Here is a 26,762-nt window from a genome sequence, read left to right on the forward strand (position 1 = left end):
TGAGAGTGAAATTGGACATCACATACCAGGCATTTGCAAAACATTGGGCTGTAAGACAAATGTCCTACTACAGGTGTTCCATTGATCTCTCAAAGGCTATCATGGCGCATAGTAAGATGGCAATGGAGGCTGAAATAGAAGTATATCCTAATCAGCAATGAGTCCTGCTCTTGTCTTGTATGCAATCATATTTCTTTGGAAACAACGTGGGCAATGCCATGAAGAGGCCCTCACGAGGGAACATCACACTGGTTCTGCCTGGGACTATGGTGTGGTGTTGCATAATGTACAGTAGCTGGTCCCCTCTAGTCTTTATTCCAGTTACATTATAAGCTCAGTGTTACATTTATTTGGTCATGAAACCATTAGTACGGCCATTTCTCCAAAGTGCCCCAGAAGCAGTTTTTCAACACAACAGTGCCAGGCCACATGTTGCTCATGCTACTGTGAGCAGCCTGTGTTTCCAAAACACGCTTCCATGGTTTTCAGTGTCTCCAAATTTTTCTCTCAAAGAACATAACTGAAACGTCATTCATTGGCAATTACTAAGGAAGCATCAAGTAGCGGATCTTGATGATTTTCCCAAGTGCATTCAGCATGGCAGAACATTCTTCACACAACCATTATTAGCCTCATTGATATCATGCCATTACGTGAGCGTGAATTTACAGTATATGTGGGGCATTCTTACTTGATATTGAATAAATTGAAATATTTTGAACATTTTGCTTTAATTTTTTTACCATATGCATATCACTAACATATCTATCATTCCTGCGATTTCCATAACTCCACAGCCCTTCATTCTTGGTGTTGCAATTTCAATGTTGAGGTGTGTACATTGTAATAAATGGATCATTTTATTATTGTATTTAAAACCCTTTCTTACTGGTCTTAACTAGAGTTCCAAGCTTCAATCTATTGCTACAGAACTCTTATGTCCTGTTCCTCGATTAGCATAATTGCCAGGGCAATGTTTCAGTATTTAGCTGCTTTTGATCTTTATGCAAGACCAGAAAATGGGGCTTGAAACCCTGACTGATACTATTAAAAAGTTAACTTATGGTACATACATGAAAGAATGCATTAATTTAGGCAAAGTACTTCAGGTACAGGTTATCTCAGGATGTCTTCTGATTTGAAAACACAAAGCACTTACCGTGCCTTCAGGATCTACCAGAAGAAGATGTTTGGCTTGTCCATTGTGCATGCCAGTCAACACATAAGAACCGGGATTATTGATGCTTTTTCTAACAAGGAAATCTCCGTCCTTCGTAAGTAATTTCTCGGCCTCCTTCCTACACATTTCTCCTACATACCAGGATTCTGATTTCAGATCTTCATTAATAGTTAAGATGGCAGCTCTGGACAACAGTGGACTAGAGCAGTCTACTGAGGCATCTTTATTTAACATAGGCTGGTTCTTCAAAGCATCTTCAAATGGTTCTGTAGGAAGGTTATTAAAATTATTGTTAAAAATATTAGTAGTGGTTGTAAATAGATCATTCTCAATATAATGGATACCAATTAGTGATGAGTGAACGTGTTCGGATGAGACGTTATCTGACCATACTCGGGTGCTACCCAAGCGACTTCGACGTGCTCGAAAAATATGTTCAAGTCCCTGTGCCTACATGTCTCATGGCTGTTAGACATCCACAACACATGCAGGGGACTGCCTATTTGTTAGACAATGCCTGCATGTGTTGCGGCTGTCAAACAGCTGTAAGCTATGTAGGCGCAGGGACTCGACCATATTTTTCGAGCACGATGTAGACACTCGGTTACCACCCAAGTATGCTCGGATAACACCTTATCTGACCACGTTCACTCATCACTAATACTAATTTATTTTAAAGCTAAGAGTATGTGAAGAGATATTGGTTTAAGATTAGGGAGGACAAAGATACTAACTATGAGTGTCATATGCATATGATTCTTTGCAGATATATTTGGTTATCCAGAAGTCCTCTGCCCTTGTACTCTTATAAATCATCCCTATTTGAGTTTATGAGAGGGTGAGAGAAACAGAATTATTCATCACACATATGACACATGTGAAAGTGGAACTGTTCACTTAGAGTGTATTCACACACAATCACTATTTAAATTACTGGGTTATTATTAACAGGCTTGAGAAAGGTTCATTGTAGCCGAAATGTTTTTGTTAAGTCCTTTTTGAATTTTGTTAAGTATTGGAGTGCAGCCACTTTTTTATATTTTCTAGATACTGTAGATAGGTAGATAGATAGATAGATAGATAGATAGATTAGACAGATAGATAATAGATGGATAGATAGATAGACAGATGGATAATAGATAGATAGATAGACAGGCAATGGATAGATAGATAGATATGTGATAGATACAGAGGCGTATCTAGGGGGGGCAGCCGAGGCATGTGCCCCGAGCGCAGCCGGCAGGGGGGCGCAGTCAGGCCGCCTAATGCGGCGGCCCGCAGTGTCTCCCCTGGTGGCTGCATTCTGCCACCCCCCCAGCCTGGGAGTCGGCAGTGCTCTGCGCATCGGCTCCCAGGAATCAATTGTACTGGCGTCTGTACAGACACTGTTAGGGACTGCGGAATGCACCAAATAATATGAAAGGAGATATGAGGTGCGTTCGCAATCCGGGGTCCACCGTGCAGAGATGAAACCTGCTGCTGAGTAATGGCGGAACAAGATGGTGGCTAAACGCTTGCTTACACATGGGTTAACTTCACCCAGTGTGAATAGAGGCGAACTCTGTTACTCCATAGAGACGCTGAAACTAACACCGGAGCCTGTTGAACTCACAGAGCTCGGCTGAGTGAGCGCTAATTAGGGTCACAGAGCCCTGTCCTAGAGACACCGGACTAGAGCTCCTCTAGACCATCAGCGCTTGGCGCCGCGGCTGCGGTGCCAGCAAAAGGTAATAATATATTTAATCGCACCAAGTGCACACAGTGCCGCTTTGGTGGACACCACTAACCACCCAGGACGGGGAGGAAAGCGCTAGAGGTGCACACGGCGGTCACAGCTACCTGGTGCGGTACGACAGTGCCCGTAACAGGGAGGCACAGTCGGACGCTAGTGTGCGTAGACTACTGGGAGGACAGCGGCTTGAGCATAGCCACCCATTGGTGCTGACTCTCACTCTGAATCCCTAACCAACATGCGTATCAAAGGAAGGGGAGTCTTAATGAGTCAGTCACCAGATACATGCATCCATCATCATACACACAAATAAGCATGAGTCTATATTAGCTCATGGCCGTGCGGCCATGCGGTCTTTTATAGCAGCGTCCTTCCGGGACCTTCCTGACCTTCCTGATGGTCCAATCCGAGTTGGAGAAGGACCTGAGCATGTGACCTCCGATCTCCAATGAGAGAAAGTCCCAAGAGCATGCTCAGTGGACCGAAGGGAGGACTTAGTCCCTGGAGTACCTCACTGCAGACCAGCATGCATTGCTATAGCTGGACCAGAGGTGGCAGCAGCAACCAAACCTACAGAGCTTGGTCTGAGCAGAGCGCCTGGATCGACGAGTCTGCTGAGCAGCCTCCTCTGCGGCCGGAGAGGAATGGGAGACTGCCAAATGCAAGGCTCGGGATCTCTGCTGTGCAGCTACAGAAACCCAATGCCTAACAGATGCCAGTACAATTGAAGCTCTGACCGCCGGGTCAGAGCGACGCCAGCAGCATGATCAGTTCATGTGATCACGCTGCTGACGTCACTCGCTGGTGCCCAGAGCGAACGCTGGTCTTAAGTGCTCCACTGTAGAGTGGGAGATGAGGGGGATTTGGAGTAGGGGTGTACAGTACATAATGTGTGTGGGGATTTGGAGTGGGGATGGAGGATTATTTAATGTGTGGGGGGATGTGGGGATGGGGATTACTTTATGTGGGGAGATTTGGAGTGGGGGATGTACATAATGTGTGGGGGGAAGTGGGGATGGGCGTTATTTAATGTGTGGGGAGATTTGGAGTGGGGATGGGGGGTTATTTAATGTGTGTGTTGGGATTTGTAGTGGGGATGGGGATACTTAATGCGTGGGGAGATTTGGAGTAGGGACGGGGGTTATTTAATGTGTGGGAGGAATTTAGAGTGGGGATGGGGGGTATTTAATGTTTGGGGAGATTTGAAGTAGGGACGGGGGTTATTTAATGTGTGGAGAGATTTGGAGTGGGGATGGGGGATTTAATGTGTATGGTGGGATTTGGATGGGGGGATTTAATATGTGTGGGGAGATTTGAGGACACAAAATGAAGAGTATGTATGTATGAGGGCTTGTATGAGGAAACAGTATGGGAGATGGGGGCAGACAGTATGGGGAGTGAACAGGTAAATGTATGAGTATGAGTAGCAATGGGAAAAATGTATGTGGACACAGTATGGGGAGTGAGGGTGATGGGATGTGTGCATACACAGTATGGGGAGTCAGGGGTATGTGTGAGAAGACAGTATAGAAAGTGAGGGGGTAAATATATAGGAGACAGTATGGTGAACAGGTGGGATGTTAGAGGAGACAGTATGAGGAGGGAGGGGAATAGTGTGAGGCGACAGTATATTGCAGATATTTGTATTTAGGGGCATTATAATGACACTTCTATCTTTAAAGGCATCGTGTGGAGATTTGCTGTAGAAGACCGGAGAAGATGTAAGTCTGCAGAAACGGCGGTGGATGAGAAAACTCATCATGGGGTCTGGACAAGAAGAAGAAAAGGAGAACGACTCCAGAGACTATGTCATCTATAAGGTACCTGGATGTAAATGTTATTTGTGATACTGACTAATTCTCATGTTTTTATTTATGTTAGGAACATTAAAGGGGTCGTCCAGGTTTGTGCTGAGTCTGCTGTCATTCTATATGACTGCAGACTTCTGAATTCTCACAGTGCTCACTGAATGCTGTTAGGATTCTCTAATGCCGGTAATTTACATACATGCGGTCACATGCTGACTAGACATGGCCTCACTCAATGAAAATGAACAGGGTGAGGCCGGGCACGTCTAGTCGTAATGTGGCCAGAAGCATATAAATCTCATGCTTGTGCTGATATGACTGTGTACTTTTGCCACCGGTACGGGAGAATCCTAAATGTGTGCAGTGCATTAGTTGTGAGAATTCAGAAGCTGCAATGTCAGGATTCAGCTCTGCAGGTTCCAGTGTCATCACATGGACACTTCACTCAACGAGCTTCTCTTCCTGCTTCTTTCAGTTTTTCACTGAGCATTGAGAGCAATAGGGAGAGCAGCTTGTGGGTACATGACTAAAGTGCAAATTGCACGTTTGCTGGGGGAGGCGCCAAACTGAATTCTTGCCCCCGGTGCCAGAAAGCCTAGATACACATCTGGATAGATAGATTGATAGGAGATAGATAGATAGATAGATAGATAGATAATAGGAAACATAAAGCAGCACAAAAAAGAAGAAAAAGAGAAAAGTGGGTGAAGGCCCCCATGGCAAATACCAAACCTTAATAATAGGAGTACAAAAGAATGAGAGGCATCACACCATTCATGATGAAAAATGGAGCTATTTATTCAGTCCAAAGTGGCGATGTTTCGGTCCTAACAATACGGACCTTTCTCAAGCCGGATAGATAGATAGGAGATGGATAGATAGGTACTGTAGATACATAGATATGTGATAGATAGATAGATAGATAGATAATAGATAGATAGGAGATGGATAAATGATATATAGGAGATAGATAATAGATAGATAATAGATAGCGAGGAGATAGATAGATAAATTATACATGGAGGATAGATAGATATAAGATAGATAGATAGATAGATAGATAGATAGCTATAAGAAAGATAGATAAGTGATAGATACATAGATAGATAGATAGATAGATAGATAGATAGATAGATAGATAGATAGATAGATAGAAAAAACAGACATCAGTACAAACTTGAGCAGATTTTGGGTGCAATACTTCCTGAGTAATGCGGTTGTCCAACGCAAAATATAAATGGAAAAAAATCAGGCAGCACTCCAGTTCAAGAAAAAATTGTGAACTTTAATCCAGCAACAAGTGTTGCAACGTTTCGACCTCACAGCATGGTCTGTGCTTGACAAAGACCGAGCTGTGAGGTCGAAATGGGTTGCCCTCCCAGGGCTGTGGGGTACTCGGTACCGGGCCGGTGTCAGGGGAATGTGTCACAGCAGCAGTGACCCAGACCGTGGCCCTGGATGCCCAAGTCAATGGCTGAATGTATATGTAGTTAATGGAATAGTTCGTGACGCCACCTGTGGTGTTTGGCAAGCAAGATGTTAAGCCAACGCTGCATGCAGATCCTCTGGGGCTGATGGTGTGTTGCAGCAAAGATGGTGTAGCTCCCCACAGGTGAAGCTGTAACCCCAGGGCATTGTAATTGCAATAGAGGAGGATAGGCGCAGGCGGTGTGAGGAATGCTGGCACCCAGATGTAGCGGTGCTGACGGTGTTAGCGCACAAATGAATGGAAGACACCAGGGCTTGCAGTTCCAAAGCTTTACTCACAGTCCGTGGTACACACTTGTGCCCGCCTCCGTGTCGTGTCCTCCGGGGCAGAGACTCAATCAACCCCCCGGGCAAGTCAGGATTCTCCTCTCCAACACTCCGCCAACATGTACCTTTCCTGAACAACTCCTCTATTGCGCCTTAAGGTGTGAAGAGCTCCAGTACCGTGGTACTCTGAAGTTCCTCCTGTCAGATGTTCCTAACAATTCTATTCGTATGGCAGACAGCTGTAGCCTCTCTTGGGGACTCCCTTCTCCGGAGTCCTGGCTCTCCATTCAGTTGCTGTTGTGCCCCAAGTCTTAGATGGGAGTAGTGCATTTACAGCCAACTACTCCACCGGTGTCTGCTGCAGAACCATAAGTGTCCATACTACCTCGGGGACCAGGCCCCGGCCTTGCGCTGAGAACCTATAGGCAGGGTTCCTCTTCCAATCCACAACTCCTCTCTGTTCTCTCTACTCTCTCTTTCCTAAGGAAGCTTAGGTTGCAGTTCTACGTCCTTCTCCTTCTGTTCCTTTCCCGTGCCAGCTGGCTCAGATCACTGAGGCAGCTGCAGCACTCCTTCTCCTCGGACCCATCCTCAGACTCTCCTGACTGACGGTCCTTCTCTCGCCTGACCTCCCATCAGACTGATCTGATCTCCAGACTCCACTGTAATTCTAAACCTTCCCAACCTTTTATATGGATCTCAACTCCACCCACCTCCCAGCACATCCAGTGTTCCATGCAGGGAACCACCAAGGCACTCCTAATGTCTAGGAGGAGAGAGACACCTCAATGTGGTTGTGCAGAACTACCCTGTTGTGTGGGGTGCGAGTGTTGGAGTGTGGAAAGGAGCTCCCAACTTACCTAGATGGTGGGGCACTACACCTTAGGAGAAGGTGCAGTACCTCTGTGGCGACTGAGCCTCAGGGGCGCCACAGAAACGTTGCACCACTTGGTGCTGGATTAAAGTCCAGAATTTTTCCTTGAACTGGCGTGCTGCCTGATTTTTTTTCAATTTAGATAGATAGGTAGATAGATAGGAGATGGATAATATTAATAATAATTTTATTTCTATAGCGCTAACATATTCTGCAGCACTTTACATTATAGATAAATAGATAGATAGATAGATAGATAGATACAAATACTAATGTTTTAACTCAGGAAGAGTTCAGAAATCAATATTTTGTGGAATTGCCATGATTTTTAATTACAGCTTTCATGCGTCTTGGTATGCTTTCCACCTGTCTTTCACACTGCTTTTGGGTGACCTTATGCCACTCCTGGTACAAAAATGTAAGCAGTTCTTCTTTGTTAGATGGCTTGTGACTATCCATCTTCCTCTTGATTACATTCCAGTTTTCAGTGGGGTTCAGGTCTGGAGTTTGGATTGGCCATGACAGGGATTTGATGTGGTGGTCTTTCATTCACACATTGATTGACTTAGCTGTGTGGCATGGTGAATTGTCCTACTGGAAAAAACAGTCCTCAGAGTTGTGGAACATTGCCTGAGCAGAAGGAATCAACTGTTTTTTCCAGGATAACCTTGTATGCGGCTTGATTCATATGTCCTTCACAAAGATTAACCTGTCCAGTTCCAGCCTTGCTTAAGCATCCCCAGATCATCACCGATCTTCCACCAAATTTCACAGTGGGTGCAAGATACTGTTGCTTGTACGCCTCTCCAGGTCTCTGTCTAACCATTAGATGACCAGGTGTTTGGCAAAGCTGAAAATTAGACTCATCAGAGAAGATTACCTTACTCCAGTCCTTTATGGTCCCATCCTTATGGTTCAGCCTTGCTCTCCTTTGCGTCTCATTGATGAAATGCTTATTCTCTAGCTTTACATGACTTGAGCCCTGCCTCCAGGAGCCTGTTACAAACTGTTCTTGCCATGCACTTCACCCCAGCTGCCATTTGCCATTCCTTTTGTAGGTCACTTGATGTCATCCTGCGGTTGCTGAGTGGCATTCGAATAAAATGACGGTCATCCCAGTCAGTGGAGAGTCGTTTTCACCCTCTGCCAGTCTGTAGCTTTGTTGTCCCCAATGTCTGCTGCTTGACCTTGTTGTAATGGACTGCTGTCTTAGAAATTTTAGGGATGGAGACAACATGACGCTAACTGTATCCCTCTGCTAGTATAGCCGGAATTGAGCCCTTTTGTTCTTCACTCAAGACTTTTCAACTCATTTGGCATGGTTGAAAGTTATTTTTTCGTTCTTATTACTTTTAGGATTTTACTAGCACTTGTTTTGCCATCCATCTTGTCCTATTGCATGAGGATTGTGAACAGGCTTTTTTATACTTTCCTTCGTTAAATAGAATGAGGTGTACTCTAGTTGGAATGGAATGGCTGTCAGACATGAAGAGAAGCTGATTTTTATAAAACTGTGCAGTGGTCTCTTAATTTTTGCCAGAGCGGTAGATAGATAGACATGGGATAGATAGATAGATAGATAGATAGACTGACAGACAAATAGATAGATAGATAGATAGATAGATAGATAGATATGGGATAGCTAGATAGATAGATAGATGATAGATAGATAATAGATAGATGATAGATAGATTGATATGGATAGATAGATAGACTGACAGACAAATAGATAGCTAGATAGCTGATAGATAGATAGATAGATAGATATGGATAGATAGATAGATAGATAGATAGATATGGATAGATAGATATGGATAGATAGATAGATAGATAGACAGATAGACTGACAGACAAATAGACAGACAGATAGATATGGGATGGATAGATAATAGATAGATAGATCGATATGGGATAGATAGGAGATAGATAGATAGATAGATATAGGATGGATAGATAATAGATAGATAGGAGATGGATAGATAGATAGATAGATAGACATACAGATAGATATGGGATAGCTAGATAGATGGATAGATAGATAGATAGATAGATAGTTAGATAGATATTAGATATTAGATTTATAGCACTTACTCATATCAAACAAATCTTTTCTAGGGCTTATATCCTTACAGCTGTCCACTGATCCACAGAACAATCCATCCACGCTCCGCTGAAGAGCTCCTAGCATTTTCTTGTTCATGTGTTGCGTGTTCACGTATGTGGGTGCATTGTTTGCATGATTACCTGTTGACTTTCCTTCTGGAACACTGTATATGTCCAAAGAAGCTGAAAAAGTGATTATATTATTTTAAAAATGCAATAATAGGAAAATAAGATTTTTCCTCAAGCATACCAAACCAAAAGAGGTTGTCCAAAACGAACAGTGAATTTTATACCACACGTCTATGAATATAATCAAACTTCTTTTCTAATGTACTTCAATTAAAATTCCCTACCATTCCCTTCCTTTAACGTGTTGTCTTTGTTTTTTTTCTTACTTCTGATGACTATTTGTTTGAGTCTCCCAGCGCGCACTGGATATTGTCAAAGGGGTCATGATCGGAGGACTGGGGTTGCTGACACTATCACCGCTCATTTTCCCTCTCCAAAACAAAGCTTTTTCAGTGGGCAGCTCTGCGGACACTTACCACAGTTTCTTTGACCTCTATGACCTAATAGTCTCAGATTAATGTGGGTTAAAAAAGCACAGAAACTACAATAATCTATTTCTGTAGGATATTGACAGCTGATAAAAGAAATGCTGTCTGACATCTTACCTTGTCTTTTTATAGCTTGTTGAAAGTTTTCATTAGACTTTTCAACTAGATGACGACCTTGGTAATAAGTTTGTTCTCTTCCAGTAGAAGTCATAAACTAGAATAACAATAACATAATTCGTATGAAGTATGTGAACATTTCCGTTATAATATATACCATATTTCTTACATGTATAGTCTTAGTATAACAAGCTACTAAAGGAAACAAAATGTTTGTTATTAGTAATTACAGATATTAGGGTATGCTACATCTCTTCTACAAATCTGAAGATTTCGGGTTTAGTAGTGTGATATGACAATATATGTATAGTGTATAGGGTAAGTGTAGTTATTGGATTGGCCACTAGATGTGGGCATTATAGTGTACAGAGCATTCAGCTAGTGAATAGTTTAGGAAAGGGTTACCTATAGAAGGGGCTGCTGTGTGGTAAGCTAGGAATGTTCTCTTAGGTAGTCAGAAGGGCCTGGGCGCCCAAATAGTTCACATGGGCTCTAGGCCCAGGACACCACAGCAGTCACATAACATTAAAGAAGAGAAGCTTAGCCATTCAGAGTCTATAGGATAGAAGTGTGGTGTGTTATGAATGTGTCACCGAGGAGGATGGCAGGAACAGGCTAAGCCACCAGAAAACCAGAGAGGTTGGTAACTAAGTGGATTGCAGACCCCTGATCCTAGCAACACAACTAGAAGTAGCCGTGGAGCATTCCTACAATGCCCTAGATGCCTCAGCACAGTCGGAGAACTAACTAAGCCTAAAGCCAGAAAGGTGAAATCTAAACTCCCTGGAGCAGATCCCCAAAGGAATAGACAGCCCCAAACATATATTGTCGGTGAGACAAGATGAGACACAAACACAGGCAGAGAACAGACTGAGCAAACAGTGGGGCCCAAGCTGTCTAGACAGGACAGGACAGAAAAGATACTGTCTGCAATCGTGCACAAAACCCTAAAAAAATCCAATACATCTGATATACAAAAAACCTGGGGCCACACGACCTCACCCCGCTAGATCAGCACTCTGGTATGAACTGGACGCAAAGCCAAAGATACTAACATAACAGGGGACTGAACAAACTGACACAAGCTGTAACATAAGAGTGGGGCCCAGTGCTGCCCCCAGCAGGAAGTACGCTGAACCCTAGAAACAAAGCAGAAAGCAAAAAAAAAGGCACAATCAGATTAGATGCAAAGAATTAGCAAAATAATCACTTAACTGAACCATGCAGATCAGGCAGGAGACAAAAGAACTCCAAATGCACAAGGAGGAAATCACCAGCAACCACCAAGAGCAGCCAGCTCAATTATATGCTCCCAGCCAGTAATCCCAGGTTCCCAATTATCATCGTCAGGTGGGAAACTTCCATCAACCTAGCCAGCTCCACTACTCCCAGTAACCACCAGAGGGAGCAGAGGGAGCTTCGGCTCAGAAGTCCGAGCAAGGGAATTCACAACAGTGGTGTCAAGCAGCAGGATTACAGCAGTTCATAGATGGAGAAAGGAAGCCGTCTGGGAAAGTACAGGGCGCAGATTGTTCAACATGTGACAGATAGTTGCATGGACCGAAACTCTCAGGAAAGCGGCGAAATGGGCCAGAGAATCCCTAAGCACAGGAAGTCAGGACAGGGAGAATGCTGTAATGTACTGAAGGAGTGAAACTGAGTGCAGGGAAAGAACAGAATGAGAACTGCATGGAACTTGCTGTTGATGTTGTAACTGACAAGAATGTGCTGTCAAGTTGTTCAAGTAAAGTTTCACTTGTTGCATTTGAACCAGACTGTGTCTCAATTCTTGCGAAACCAATTGCAGAAATGCTTCAGCACCCCAGTGATATCCCTGATGGCGCAGTGAGAGAAGACACAGGTATGCTGGTGAAAGAATGCTGTTTTCATGTGAGAGGAGGCCAGGGCTCAGATAAACCAGAGTGCTCAGCCATGACTACAGTCCTGAACCTCCCTTACACCCACACCAGTCATGAGGAAATGTCCAAATTCTCATGCTCTTTTACCTTGACATTCTGAGAGGGTAGTTCTTTTTCATCATCATTCTGCCAGTACAAAAGGTGCTGGAAACTCATTTTTCTCTCTTAACCTTGTTTCAGCCCTTACTTCTTTCATTGCAAAAAAAGACTATGACAAATAACTTAGGAACTGTATACTTATTCAGAAAGCTCCTTCACAGAAAGCTAAAGAGATAGGGGCAGCTTTTAACATATTTTTGATGCCCCCCCACTCCTATGCAGAAGTGAAGACACAGGACAGTATATTCTGATAAGTTACTCAGAAGGTGCAGTCTTACCTATGTAATTCTAATCGCAGAAGGAATCCCCCACATAGTTTCAAGGGAATAATAATTCTGACATATTCCAAATTACAAAACTACATGAAATACCATGTAAAAAGCTCATATGTACATTCATAGAATACGGGGAAAAAAATCCAACCTCTTGACTGCTTCATGGGTTTATGGTATATACCTCTGAATTATCTCCATGATTTAGATGCTGAGCTCTTAATCTCTCATCAATGATTCCTCCTGGGGGTGGAATTTTATTTGGAATACTGTTATAATATTGAGGTTCACTTGTAGTCCCGTCTTCTTCAGGCCATAATGGGTCATCTAAGCTTTGCATCCTGAAAAAAAGAAAACCACAATTTTTGTGGATCATGGTGAACTATGCTGCCATTCGTACTATAATTCAACCTTGTGCACATATTTGAATCTCCGCACTAAATCACACATATAACACTATAAATGTGTAAAATGATTACAAATGTTGCCCGAGTCAATCAGGAAAAGTAGGCGCGGACACAGGCAGCAGGGGGCGCTGTGTAAGAACAACATATATCTCCTTTGGAGTCCAAAATCTCATCATAATGCATAAATTTCACCTAACTTGGTGGCAGAAGTGGGCCACATACTACTTGGGCACAGGATGCACCAATGGTACAGTATGTCCGCTCCTGAGGAAAAGCATAAAAGCAAAGATATGGTCTGTGCATTAAAATTACCGGTCAGGAAAGGCGGGCATCTTAGAAGGGCACTGCAAATACTGTTTGAATCGAAGTTCAAATGCTTGGCCTATGGTGCTGATAACATCCTGAGCCAGTCCATCACTGCACTCCAGAATATGACAAGCTGAAGGAAACACGAAGTGTGCAGATATGTTAGTATTAGTGTTGGCAGCGGATTATTCAGGATACTCTCCAAGCGTGTGACAACAGAACTTATTTATTCAGGAACAATCAGGAACAATATGTAATAAGCTTAATAGATCAGGAATAAATCATTTGTGTGCCTCTATCTGTGCAGCATCTACAGCAGGCTGCTTCTCTCATACACAGACACAGGGAAAAAAAACAGGAAATACAGTCACATGCTATCCCTGTGTGACCCTCTGGGAGCTTTTTTTTGTTCAAACTTTATTAACAGCATACAAATTTAGCAACAAAACACTCATAGACAGGAATGGAGTTGTTGCACCAAACATATTCCAACACTCCCACTCAATAAATACTTATCCTATTAGTGCCATTGCGGTTCTGAAGTCCACACGCTTGGCTTTTGATAATGGCTTTGTCATACCTTCAGCTATCATCTTGTCAGACTCGCAATAAACAAACTCAAGTACACCACGCTCCACTAAGTCATGTAAGTGGTGATGTTTTACATCAGTGTACTTAGTCCTTGCACTAATCTTCTCACTGCTGGCAAGTTTAATGCCTCATAGATAACTGTTGGTTGAGCTAATGGCTTGCCGAAATCTTCCAAAAGTTGTTTCAATCAAATAACTTCTTGACTTGCATAAGCAGCAGACATATATTCAGCTTCTGTAGAGTATATTGTGACCGACAATTGTTTTCTGCTGGACCAAGAAATTGAATTTTCTCCTAACTTGAACAAGTAACCACTTGTTGATTTCTGATCATTTGAATCTCCAGCCCAATCCGCATGCACATAACCTCTGAGAGTGAGATCTCCTGATGCAGATATGTTAAGATTTAGCCTTTGAGATTCTTTAAGATATTGAAGAATTCTCTTAATTGCAATCCAGTCTCTTCGGCGTGGCTTGCTTACACGACGGCAGAGAATCCCAACTGTGGCTGTGATATCTGGACGAGTTGTGGTTGCTATGTATAGAAGCGCCCCCACTGCTTGTCTGTAACTCTCATTGCTGGGTAGCAGATCTTCTTCTCCTTTCAACTTTAAGTAGGACGGATCCATTGGTGTTGTCGCACCTTTGGCTTCTGACATTCCAAACTGGTTTAGTATTGCGGAAATTTTAGAACTTTGGCTGAGAAGAAAACTCCCATCTTCCTCTCTCTGGATTTGGATTCCCAAATAATATGTCACATTTCCAAGGTCCTTGGTCTCAAAGTGCTTGTTGAGAATTTCACCTAGCTTTGCAATTTCTTTTTCAACTTGATGAGACATAATTACATCGTCTACATATAGGAGAAAATACATCCACTCCTTCACTACATTTTTCGAATACAAGCATGGATCAGCTTGAGATCTTTTAAATCCTTCATCCATGAAAAGTTTGTTCATTTTCGAGTTCTAAACTCTTGCTGACTGCTTAAGTCCATAGAGAGATTTTTGCATTTTACAATCAAACTGCTCTTCATCTTTTTAACCCCTTACCTACAATTGACGTAATATTCCGTCCATGTGACCATGGACCTAATTACCATGGACGGAATATTACATCACCATGATCAGCGGCGCCCACGTGGTGAGCGCCGCTGATCGCGGCCGGGTGTCAGCTAATTATCATAGCTGACACCCGGCACAATGTGTCAGGGGCGGTCACGGACCGCCCCCGACACGTTAACCCCTTGCACACCGCGATCAAACGCGATCGCGGCGTACCGGGGGTTAAAGGGAAGCATCGGCAGGGAGGGGGCTCCCTCCGTGCTTCCCTGAGCCCCCCACGGCAGCGCAATGTGCAGCGCTGCTGCGGGGGGCTCTTTCCCTACAGGCCCCCGGATCCAAGATGGCGACGGGGGCCTTCGGGGGCCTGAGGAAGCTGGCTTCCTCAGTGCTTGCAAAGCGCAGGCATGAGGAAGTCTGCAGCAGTGCCTGTGACAGATCGCTAATCTGTCACAGTGATCTGTGATGTGACAGATCAGCGATCTGTCACAGGACAGTGATGTCCCACCTGGGACAAGGTAATAAAGTAAAAAAAAAAAAAAAAAAAAAAGTGTTAAAAATAATTTAAAAAAAATCGCTAAATAAATTAGTAAAAAAAAAAAAAAATATTCCCCAATAAATCCATTTTTTCAAAATAAAAAAAAACAAAAACAATAAAAGTACACATATTTGGTATCGCCGCGTCCGTAATGACCTGCCCTATAAAACTGTCCCATTAGTTAACCCCTTTAGCGAACCCCTTAAAAAATAAAAATAAAAAACGAAGCAAAAAATAATGATTTATTATCATACCACCGAACAAAAAGTGCAATAACGCGCGATCAAAAAGACACATATAAATATCCATGGTACCGCTGAAAACGTCATCTTGTCCCGCAAAAAACGAGCCACCATACAGCATCATCCGCAAAAAAATAAAAAAGTTATAGCTCGCAGAATAAAGCGATACAAAAATAATTATTTTTTATATAAAATTGTTTTCATTGCAAAAAACCGACAAAACATAAAAAAACGACCTAAATGAGGTATCGCTGTAACCGTACTGACCCGAAGAATAAAACCGCTTTATCAATTTTACCGCACGCGGAACGGTGTAAACGCACCCCCCCAAAAGAAATTCATGAAATGCTGGTTTTTGTTCATTCTGCGTCCCAAAAATCGGAATAAAAAGCGATCAAAAAATGTCACGTGCCCGAAAATGGTACCAATAAAAACGTCAACTCGTCCCGCAAAAAATAACACCTCACATGACTCAGTGGGTCAAAATACGGAAAAATTATAGCTCTCAATATGTGGTGATGCAAAAACTACTTTTACAATAAAAAGCGTCTTTTAGCGTATGACAGCCGACAAACATAAAAACCGCCATAAATAGTAAATCAAACCGCCCGTTATCACCCCCTTAGTTTGGGAAAAATAATAAAACTAAAAGAAAATGTATTTACTTCCATTTTCCCGCTAGGGTTAGGGTTAGGCTAGGGTTAGGGCTAGGGTTAGGGTTAGGGCTAGGGTTAGGGCTAGGGCTCAGATTAGGGTTAGGGGTGTATTGAGGTTAGGGTTGGAGTTATAATTGGGGGGTTTCCACTGTTTGGGCACATCAGGTGCTCTCCAAAGGCAACATGGCGTCTGATCTCAGTTCCAGCCAATTCTGCGTTGAAAAAGTCAAATGGTGCTCCTTCCCTTCCAAGCTCTGCCATGCGCCCAAACAGTGTTTTACCCCCACATGTAGGGTATCAGCCTACTCAGGACAAATTACAAAACAACTTTTGGGGTCCAATTTCTCCTGTTACCCTTAGGAAAATAAAAAATTGGGGGCAAAAATATCATTTTTGTGGAAAAAAATGATTTTTTTATTTTCACGTCCGAGTGTTATAAACTTCTGTGAAACACTTGGGGGTTCAAAGTGCTCTCCACACATCTAGATAAGCTCCGTGTGGGGTCTAGTTTCCAAAATGGGGTCACTTGTGGGGAGTTTCAATAGTTTAGGCACATCAGGGGCTCTCCAAACGCACATGACACCCGCAGACCAATCCATCAAAGTCTGCATTCCAAAACGTCACTACTTCCCTTCCGAGCCCCGACGTGTGCCCATACAGTAGTTTTCTCCCACATATGAGGTATCAGCGTACTCAGGACAAATTGGACAACAACTTTTGGGGTCCAATTTCTCCTGTTACCCTTGGGAAAATAAAAAAATTGGGGACTAAATGATGATGTTTGTTGAAAAAATACGATATTTTTATTTTCACGCCCGGTCGTTATAAACTTCTGTGAAGCACTGGGGGGTTCAAAGTGCTCACCACACATCTAGATAAGTTCATTAGGGGGTCTAGTTTCCAAAATGGGGTTACTTGTGGGGAGTTTCCACTGTTTAGGTACATCAGGGGCTCTCCAAAAGCAACATGACACCCGCAGACCATGCCATCAAAGTCTGCATTCCAAAACGTCACTACTTCCCTTCCGAGCCCTGATGTGTGCCCATACAGTAGTTTTCTCCCACATATGAGGTATCAGCGTACTCAGGACAAATTGGACAACAACTGTTGGGGTCCAATTTCTCCAGTTACCCTTGGGAAAATAAAAAAATTGGGGACTAATTGATCATGTTTGTGGAAAAAATACGATTTTTTTATTTTCACGCCCGGACGTTATAAACTTCAGTGAAGCACTGGGGGGTTCAAAGTGCTCACCACACATCTAGATAAGTTCCTTGGGGGGTCTAGTTTCCAAAATGGTGTCATTTGTGGGGGGTTTCTACTGTTTTGGTACATCAGGGGCTTTCCTAACGCGACATGGTGTCCGATCTCAATTCCAGCCAAAAACGTCAAATGGCGCTGCTTCCCTTCCGAGCTCTGCCATGCGCCCAAATAGTGGTTTACACCCACATGTGGGGTATCAGCGTACTCAGGATAAATTGCACAATATCTTTTATGGTCCTGTTACTTTTGGAAAAATAAGAATTGAGGGTGAAAAGATCATTTTTGTGGAAAAAATATGATTTTTTAATTGTACTGCTGTACGTTATAAACTTCAGTGAAGCACTGGGGGGTTCAAAGTGCTCACCACACATCTAGATAAGTTCCTTGGGGGGTCTAGTTTCCAAAATGGTGTCATTTGTGGGGGGTTTCTAGTGTTTTGGTACATCAGGGGTTTTCCAATCGCGACATGGTGTCCGATCTCAATTCTAGCCAAAAACGTCAAATGGCGCTGCTTCCCTTCCGAGCTCTGCTATGCGCCCAAATAGTCATTTACACCCACATATGGGGTATCAGCGTACTCAGGACAAATTGCACAATAACTTTTAAGGTCCTGTTACCCTTGGAAAAATAAAAATTGGGGGTGAAAAGATCATTTTTGTGGAAAAAATATGATTTTTTAATTGTACCGCTATACGTTATAAACTTCTGTGAAGCCCTTGTGGGTTCAAAGTTCTCACCACATATCTAGATAAGTTCCTTGGGGGGTCTAGTTTCCAAAATGGGGTCACTTGGGGGGTTTCCACTGTTTAGGTACATCAGGGGCTCTCCAAACGCGGCATGGCGTCCGATCTGAATTCCAGCCAATTTTGCATTGAAAAAGTCAAACGGCGCTCCTTCCCTACTGAGGTCTGCCATGCGCCGAAACAGTGGTTCCCCCCCCACATATCAGGTATCAGCATACTCAGGACAAATTGCACAATAACTTTTGCAGTCCAATTTCTCCTGTTACCCTTGGTAAAATAAAGAAAATTGAACCTGAAGTATTTTTTTTGTGAAAAAAAGTTAAATGTTCATTTTTTTTTTTAATATTCAAAAAATTCCTGTGACGCATCTAAAGGGTTAATAAACTTCTTGAATGTGGTTTTAAGCACCTTAAGGGGTGCATTTTTTAGAATGGTGTCACTTTTGGGTATTTTCTATCATATAGACCCCTCAAAGTGGCTTCAAATGTGAAGTGGTCCCTAAAAATAAAATGGTGTTGCAAAAATGAGAAATCGCTGGTCAATTTTTAACCCTTATAACTTCCTAACGAAAAAAAATTTTGGTTCCAAAATTGTGCTCATGTAAAGTAAACATGTGGGAAATGTTATGTATTAAGTTTTTTGTGTGCCGTATCGCTGTGATTTAAGGGCATAAAAATTCAAAGTTGGAAAATTGCGAAATTTTCAAAATTTTCGCCAAATTTCCGTTTTTTTCACAAATAAACGCAAGTTATTTGAATTCAATTTTACCACTAACATGAAGTACAATATGTCACGAGAAAACAATGTCAGAATCACCGGGATCCATGGAAGCGTTCCAGAGTTATGACCTCATAAAGGGACAGTGGTCAGAATTGTAAAAATTGGCCCGGTAGTTAACGTGCAAACCACCCTTGGTAGTGAAGGGGTTAATATGTCCCTCGGGTTGGCTCATGTACAACTCTTCTTCAATGTCACCATGTAGGAAAGCTGTTTTGATGTCAAAATGTCTCATTGTCATATATTGAACTGCAGCTATGGACATTAACCCCTTCCTGCCATCCGACGTACTATCCCGTCCACGGTACCCGGGCCCGTATGACCGGGGACGGGATAGTACGTCGGCGCGATCAGCGGCGCCCACGTGGTGAGCGCAGCTGATCGCGGCCGGGTGTCAGCTGATTATCACAGCTGACACCCGGCACAATGTGTCAGGGGCGGTCACGGACCGCCCCCGACACGTTAACCCCTTGCACACCGCGATCAAACACGATCGCGGTGTACCGGGGGTTAAAGGGAAGCATCGGCAGGGAGGGGGCTCCCTCCGTGCTTCCCTGAGCCCCCCATGGCAGCGCAATGTGCAGCGCTGCTGCGGGGGACTCCCTTCCTCCAGGCCCCCGAATCCAAGATGGCGACGGGGGCCTTTGGGGGCCTGCGGAAGCTGGCTTCCTCAGTGCCTGCAAAGCGCAGGCATGAGGAAGCCTTCTGCAGTGCCTGTGTCAGATCGCTGATCTGTCACAGTGATCTGTGATGTGACAAATCAGCGATCTGTCACAGGACAGTGATGTCCCACCTGGGACTATTTAATAAAGTAAAAAAAAAAATAAAAAAAAGTGTAAAAATAATTAAAAAAAAATCGCCAAATAAATTAGAAAAAAAAAAATATATATTCCCCCAATAAATCCATTTTTTGGAAATAATAAAAAAAAAAAACAATAAAAGTACACATATTAGGTATCGCCGCGTCCGTAACGACCCGCCCTATAAAACTGTCCCATTAGTTAACCCCTTTAGCGAACCCCTTAAAAAATAAAAATAAAAAACGAAGCAAAAAATAATGATTTATTATCATACCGCCAAACAAAAAGTGTAATAACGCGCGATCAAAAAGACGCATATAAATAGCCATGGTACCGCTGAAAACGTCATCTTGTCCCGCAAAAAATGAGCTGCCACACAGCATAATAAGCGAAAAAATAAAAAAGTTATAGCTCGCTGAATAAAGCGATGCAAAAATAATTATTTTTTATATAAAGTAGTTTTCATTGCATAAAACCGACAAAAACATAAAAAACGACCTAAATGAGGTATCGCTGTAACCGTACTGACCCGAAGAATAAAACCGCTTTATCAATTTTACCGCACGCGGAACGGTGTAAACGCACCCCCCCCAAAAGAAATTCATGAAATGCTGGTTTTTGTTCATTCTGCGTCCCAAAAATCGGAATAAAAAGCGATCAAAAAATTTCACGTGCCCGAAAATGGTACCAATAAAAACGTCAACTTGTCCCGCAAAAAATAAGACCTCACATGACTCGGTGGGTCAAAATACGGAAAAATTATAGCTCTCAATATGTGGTGATGCAAAAACTATTTTTACAATAAAAAGCGTCTTTTAGCGTGCGACAGCCGCCAAACATAAAAACCGCCATAAATAGTAAATCAAACCCCCCGTTATCACCCCCTTAGTTAGGGAAAAATAATAAAATTAAAAAAATGTATTTATTTCCATTTTTCCATTAGGGTTAGGGCTAGGGTTAGGGCTAGGGGTGTGTTGGGGTAGGGTTAGGGTTAGGGTTAGGGTAGGGTTAGGGTTAGGGCTAGGGCTAGGGTTAGGGTTAGGGCTAGGGTTAGGGTTAGGACTAGGGTTAGGGCTAGGGTAAGGGTTAGGGGCGTGTTGGGGTTCGGGTTGGAGTTAGAATTGGGGGTTTCCACTGTTTGGGCACATCAGGGGCTCTCCAAATGCAACATGGCGTCTGATCTCAATTCCAGCCAATTCTGAGTTGAAAAAGTCAAATGGTGCTCCTTCCCTTCCAAGCTCTGCTATGCGCCCAAACAGTGTTTTACCCCCACATGTAGGGTATCAGCCTACTCAGGACAAATTGCAAAACAATTTTTGGGGTCCAATTTCTCCTGTTACCCTTAGGAAAATAAAAAATTGGGGGCAAAAATATCATTTTTGTGGAAAAAAATGATTTTTTTATTTTCACGTCCGAGTGTTATAAACTTCTGTGAAGCACTTGGGGGTTCAAAGTGCTCACCACACATCTAGATAAGTTCCGTGGGGGGTCTAGTGTCCAAAATGGGGTCACTTGTGGGGAGTTTCAATAGTTTAGGTACATCAGGGGCTCTCCAAAAGCACATGACACCCGCAGACCATTCCATCAAAGTCTGCATTCCAAAACGTCACTGCTTCCCTTCCGAGCCCCGACGTGTGTCCATACAGTAGTTTTCTCCCACATATGGGGTGTCAGCGTACTCAGGACAAATTGGACAACAACTTTTGGGGTCCAATTTCTCCTGTTACCCTAGGGAAAATGAAAAAATTGGGGACTAATTGATCATGTTTGTGGAAAAAATACGATTTTTTTATTTTCATGCCCTGGCATTATAAACTTCTGTGAAGCCCTTGGGGGTTCAAAGTGCTCACCTCACATCTAGATACGTTCCTTAGTGGGTTTAGTTTTCAAAATGGGGTCATTTGTGGGGGGTTTCCACTGTTTAGGTACATTAGGGGCTCTCCAAAGGCAACATGACACCCGCAGACCATTCCATCAAAGTCTGCATTCCAAAACGTCACTACTTCCCTTCCGAGCCCCGACGTGTGCCCATACAGTAGTTTTCTCCCACATATGGGGTATCAGCATACTCAGGACAAATTGGACAACAACTTTTGGGGTCCAATTTCTTCTGGTACCCTTGGGAAAATATAAAAATGGTGACTAAAAGATCATGTTTGTGGAAAAAATACGAATTTTTTTATTTTCACGCCCGGGCGTTGTAAACTTCTGTGAAGCACTGGGGGGTTCAAAGTGCTCACCACACATCTAGATAAGTTCCTTGGGGGGCTAGTATACAAAATGGTGTCATTTGTGGGGGGTTTCCACTGTTTAGGTACATTAGGGGCTCTCCAAAGGCAACATGACACCCGCAGACCATTCCATCAAAGTCTGCATTCCAAAACGTCACTACTTCCCTTCCGAGCCCCGACGTGTGCCCATACAGTAGTTTTCTCCCACATATGGGGTATCAGCATACTCAGGACAAATTGGACAACAACTTTTGGGGTCCAATTTCTCCTGGTACCCTTGGGAAAATAAAAAAATGGTGATTAAAAGATCATGTTTGTGGAAAAAATACGAATTTTTTATTTTCACGCCCGGGTGTTATAAACTTCTGTGAAGCACTGGGGGGGTCAAAGTGCTCACCACACATCTAGATAAGTTCCTTAGGGGGTCTAGTTTCCAAAATGGTGTCATTTGTGGGGGGGTTCCACTGTTTTGGTACATCAGGAGTTTTCCAAACGCGACATGGTGTCCGATCTCAATTCCAGCCCAAAAAGTCAAATGGCGCTGCTTCCCTTCCGAGCTCTGCCATGCGCCCAAATAGTGGTTTACCCCCACATGTGGGGTATCAGCGTACTCAGGACAAATTGCACAATAACTTTTAGGGTCCTGTTACCCTTGGGAAAATAAAAATTGGGGTGAAAAGATCATTTTTGTGGAAAAAATATGATTTTTTAATTGTACCGCTGTACGTTATAAACTTCTGTAAAGCCCTTGTGGGTTCAAAGTTCTCACCACATATCTAGATAAGTTCATTGGGGGGTCTAGTTTCCAAAATGGGGTCACTTGTAGGGGGTTTCCACTGTTTAGGTACATCAGGGACTCTCCAAACGTGACATGGCGTCCAATCTGAATTCCAGCCAATTTTGCATTGAAAAAGTCAAACGGCGCTCCTTCCATTCTGAGCTCTGCCATGCGCCGAAACAGTCGTTCCCCCCCACATATCAGGTATCTGCGTACTCAGGACAAATTGCACAATAACTTTTGCAGTTCAATTTCTCCTGTTACCCTTGGTAAAATAAAAAAAAATTGAACCTGAAGTATTTTTTTTATGAAAAAAAGTTAGATGTTCATTTTTTTTTTTTAAATATTCAAAAAAATTCCTGTGACGCATCTAAAGGGTTAATAAACTTCTTGAATGTGGTTTTGAGCACCTTAAGGGGTGCAGTTTTTAGAATGGTGTCACTTTTGGGTATTTTCTATCATATAGACCCCTCAAAGTGGCTTCAAATGTAATGTGGTCCTAAAAATAAAATGGTTTTGTAAAAATGAGAAATCGCTGGTCAACTTTTAACCTTTATAACTTCCTAACAAAAAAAAATGTTGGTTCCAAAATTGTGCTGATGTAAAGTAAACATGTGGGAAATGTTAGTTATCAAGTTTTTTGTGTGCCGTATCTCTGTGATTTAAGGGCATAAAAATTCAGAGTTGGAAAATCGCGAAATTTTCAAAATTTTCGCCAAATTTCCGTTTTTCTCACAAATAAACGCAAGTTATTTGAATGAAATTTTACCACTAACATGAAGTACAATATGTCACGAGAAAACAATGTCAGAATCACCGGGATCCATGGAAGTGTTCCAGAGTTATGACCTCATAAAGGTACAGTGGTCAGAATTGTAAAAATTGGCCCGGTCATGAACGTGCAAACCACCCTTGGGGGTGAAGGGGTTAAAGTTCTGAATGTGTTTTGCTTCGCAACTGGAGAAAATGTAGCATCGTAATCTTCCCCATACTTTTGCGAGTAACCGGTGAACTTTACCTTCTGAGACATATTTGTTTTTGAAGAAGCACTTACATCCGATGGCTCTTTTTCCTTGTGGTAGCTCAGTAAGCTCCCATGTCTGGCATTGGTGAAGAGACTCCATCTCCTCATTAGCAGCATTTATCCACTTCTGCTTCTCGTGAACGGGCAGTTTTTGCATCTCTTGCCATGACTGTGGCTCTAGATCAGGAAGTGTTCTGACCATAAAAGAAAGGCATCTAGCTGGGATCCCTTTGTTTGGCCATTCTGATCTTCTGATTGGAGGTTGACTTTGTTCTTCTGTGTCTTCCTTTGTGGCTTCATTCAGAGCTTATCCACACTTCTGTGTGTTCCTTTTCGGCATCTGGGTTTGGTGATTGAGAATCTTGTTCTTGCTTGTTAAGAGTAACTTCATGGAATTAGAGATACAGAGTTTTCAGCAATCACTACATCTCTGCTGATTGTTACTGTGTTGGTCTCTGGGTGCAGGATTCTGTATCCTTTTTGAGTTTCGCTATAGCCCACCAGGACTCCTTGCTTTGCATGTGATTCCCACTTGGAATGTTTTTCTTTAGGAACATACACAAACGTTTTGCTTCCATATATCCTGAGGTGCTTCAGGTTAGGCTTCTCGCAGTTCCATAGCTCATATGGAGTTTTATTTGTGGCTTTACCTGGCACTCTGTTTTGAAGATAGCAAGCTGTCATGATGGCTTCTCCCCAATACATTGTAGGTAGATTCACATCAAACAACATACTTCTTCCACTTTCACAGAGAGTACGGTTCTCTCTCTCTGCAATGCCATTTTGTTCTGGGTTGTATGGAATGGTAGTCTGGAACATGATTTCATGATTTTTTCAAAATGGTTTGCACCTTACCACTTGTATATTCGGTTCCATTATCTGCACGCGGGGCTTTTGGCATTCTTCCAAATTTATTAAACACTACAGCAAGATATTCTTCAAGTTTCTGTGGAACATCATCCTTACTATGACACAGATAGGTGACTGTATATCTGGGGTAGTCATCAATAAATTTGAGAAAACATCTCTTCTTCCTGGGAGTTTGAACACTCATTGGACCACATACATCTGTATGTATCAGATCCAGAGGTTGTGCAGATCTAGTGATGCTAATTTTAGGAAAGGATTTTCTGGACATTTTCCCTTTAAGACAGCTTGCACACTTCATCATTTGACTACACTGGTCTATTTCAATACCATTTGCAAGTTGAGCTAGCTTCCTTACTGCTTCTGGGTTTCTGTGCCCAAGACACCTGTGCCATACATGGATACAGTTCTTATGTAGATCTTGTCTAGCACTGTACACTGTTTCTTTGCATTTTAGCTGATAAAGTTCATCTTGGATTTTTCCTTCTGCAAGAGTCTGATCCTTCTTTGAGATGATGCAGCTGTTATCTCTAAAAGTAACTACATTCCCTTTTTGCGTGAACTTCTTTACTGACAGAAGATTGCTTTCAATGCTGGGAACATAGATAACATAGAGAACATCCTTTATTGGGATCTTTCTGCTTTGTGCTGAGGAAACTGGACAGTGGAGGTAACCGTCTCCTACTCCTTCTGAAGTCATACAGTGACCATTGCTTTCATTAAGGTCATTGAAGAAATCCTTGTTATTTGTCATATGGCTGCTTGCACCAGAATCCATACACCATATATGCTTTGCAGATGGGCCTGTACTGGCATTAAATGCAGTTTCAACACATACAGAATCTTCCTTTACAGCTGTTTTAACCCTTTGATGACTGTTAAGCTTTTTAAGCTTTCCAAAATCTGCAGTCTGTTTTACATGCTGCATTTTTCTCTTGAATTCATCCACAAGTTTGCCTTTTACATACTCTTGTGTCAGCTCATCATTTCGCCGTGCATCTAGTGCATCACGAGTGTGTCATAACCTTCTGGAAGCCCACTTAATAGAAGTGCAGCAACATGAAAATCTTTAATTTCTTCTCCAATACCCCTGAGATGGTGTTTCTTATATAGTCCTGCATATTCTGTCCATCACTTAGCTTAGACTGATACAGCTTTCTCTTGAGATAAAGATTATTGCTTTGAGGCACTTGTTCCTGAGTATATTTCCATGTACCTTCTCTTATGAGCAGCATCTTCACATTGAATTTGCAGGACTGGTAGTTCAGGGTAGGCTAGTTTCACGCTTACATATGGAGGAGCTGCGGAGGGCTGCGGTCTTCCTCTGTGAAGCTCCGCCCCCTGCCGCGCCTCCTCCGGACAGCTCTGCCTACGTCCGCATACTTCTGTATGCGGTCTGCGTATCCTATCTTGGGTATGCAGATCATGTGGATGTAGGCGGATGCCTCCGCATGCGTTGTTTTGACGATGCAGCGACCCGTGTCGACGCAACATGTTGGAATTTGATCCGTTTGCCACAACGTCAAAACCACGCATGCAGAGGCATACACATACATCCACCTGACCTGCATACCCAATGTTAAAGATGCGGACGTAGACAGAGCTGACCGGAGGAGGCACAGCTGGGGTGGAGCTTCACGAAGGTAGTCCACAGCACTCCACAGCTCCTCCATATGCAAATGTGAAACTAGCCTTAGTGAGGCATGGCACTGAGAACTTGACAGGATTGCTGCTAGTGGACATCTTCTCTGTTGCTCTGTGCTGCTTTTGCTCTTGGCTTCTGCTGCTGTGTTACTCTGGGGTTCTGTGTCTCTCTGGGTCCATAAACTGTTGGCAGCGGATTATTCAGGATATTCTCCAAGCATGTGACAACAGAGCTTCTTTATTCAGGAAAAATATATGATAAGGTTAATAGATCAGGAATAAATCATTTTTATGTCTCTATCTGTGCATCATCTACAGCAGGATGCTTCTCTCATACACAGACACAGGGAAAAACAGGAAATACAGTCACATACTATCCCTGTGTGAGCCTCTGGGAGTTTTTTTTTTTGTTTTGTTCTAAC

At 42.8% G+C, this 26,762-nt stretch overlaps 1 protein-coding gene across 1 annotated transcript in view; it reads right to left on the reverse strand.

The window, feature by feature from the left end:
• Nucleotides 1-26,762, reverse strand: part of SHC3 (SHC adaptor protein 3) — a 268,874-nt gene that overhangs the window by 21,536 nt on the left and 220,576 nt on the right. The window contains exons 7-11 of the mRNA XM_073575323.1: nucleotides 13,136-13,262; nucleotides 12,601-12,757; nucleotides 10,127-10,223; nucleotides 9,441-9,635; nucleotides 1,160-1,446 (exon numbers count right to left, since the gene is read on the reverse strand). Coding sequence (XP_073431424.1) covers nucleotides 1,160-1,446; nucleotides 9,441-9,635; nucleotides 10,127-10,223; nucleotides 12,601-12,757; nucleotides 13,136-13,262 — 863 coding nt within the window. The remainder of the gene's footprint in view (nucleotides 1-1,159; nucleotides 1,447-9,440; nucleotides 9,636-10,126; nucleotides 10,224-12,600; nucleotides 12,758-13,135; nucleotides 13,263-26,762) is intronic.

Source organism: Dendrobates tinctorius, unplaced genomic scaffold (assembly GCF_039654945.1).
Source record: "Dendrobates tinctorius isolate UK_male_01 unplaced genomic scaffold, ASM3965494v1 ptg000044l, whole genome shotgun sequence".
NCBI lineage: Eukaryota > Metazoa > Chordata > Amphibia > Anura > Dendrobatidae > Dendrobates > Dendrobates tinctorius.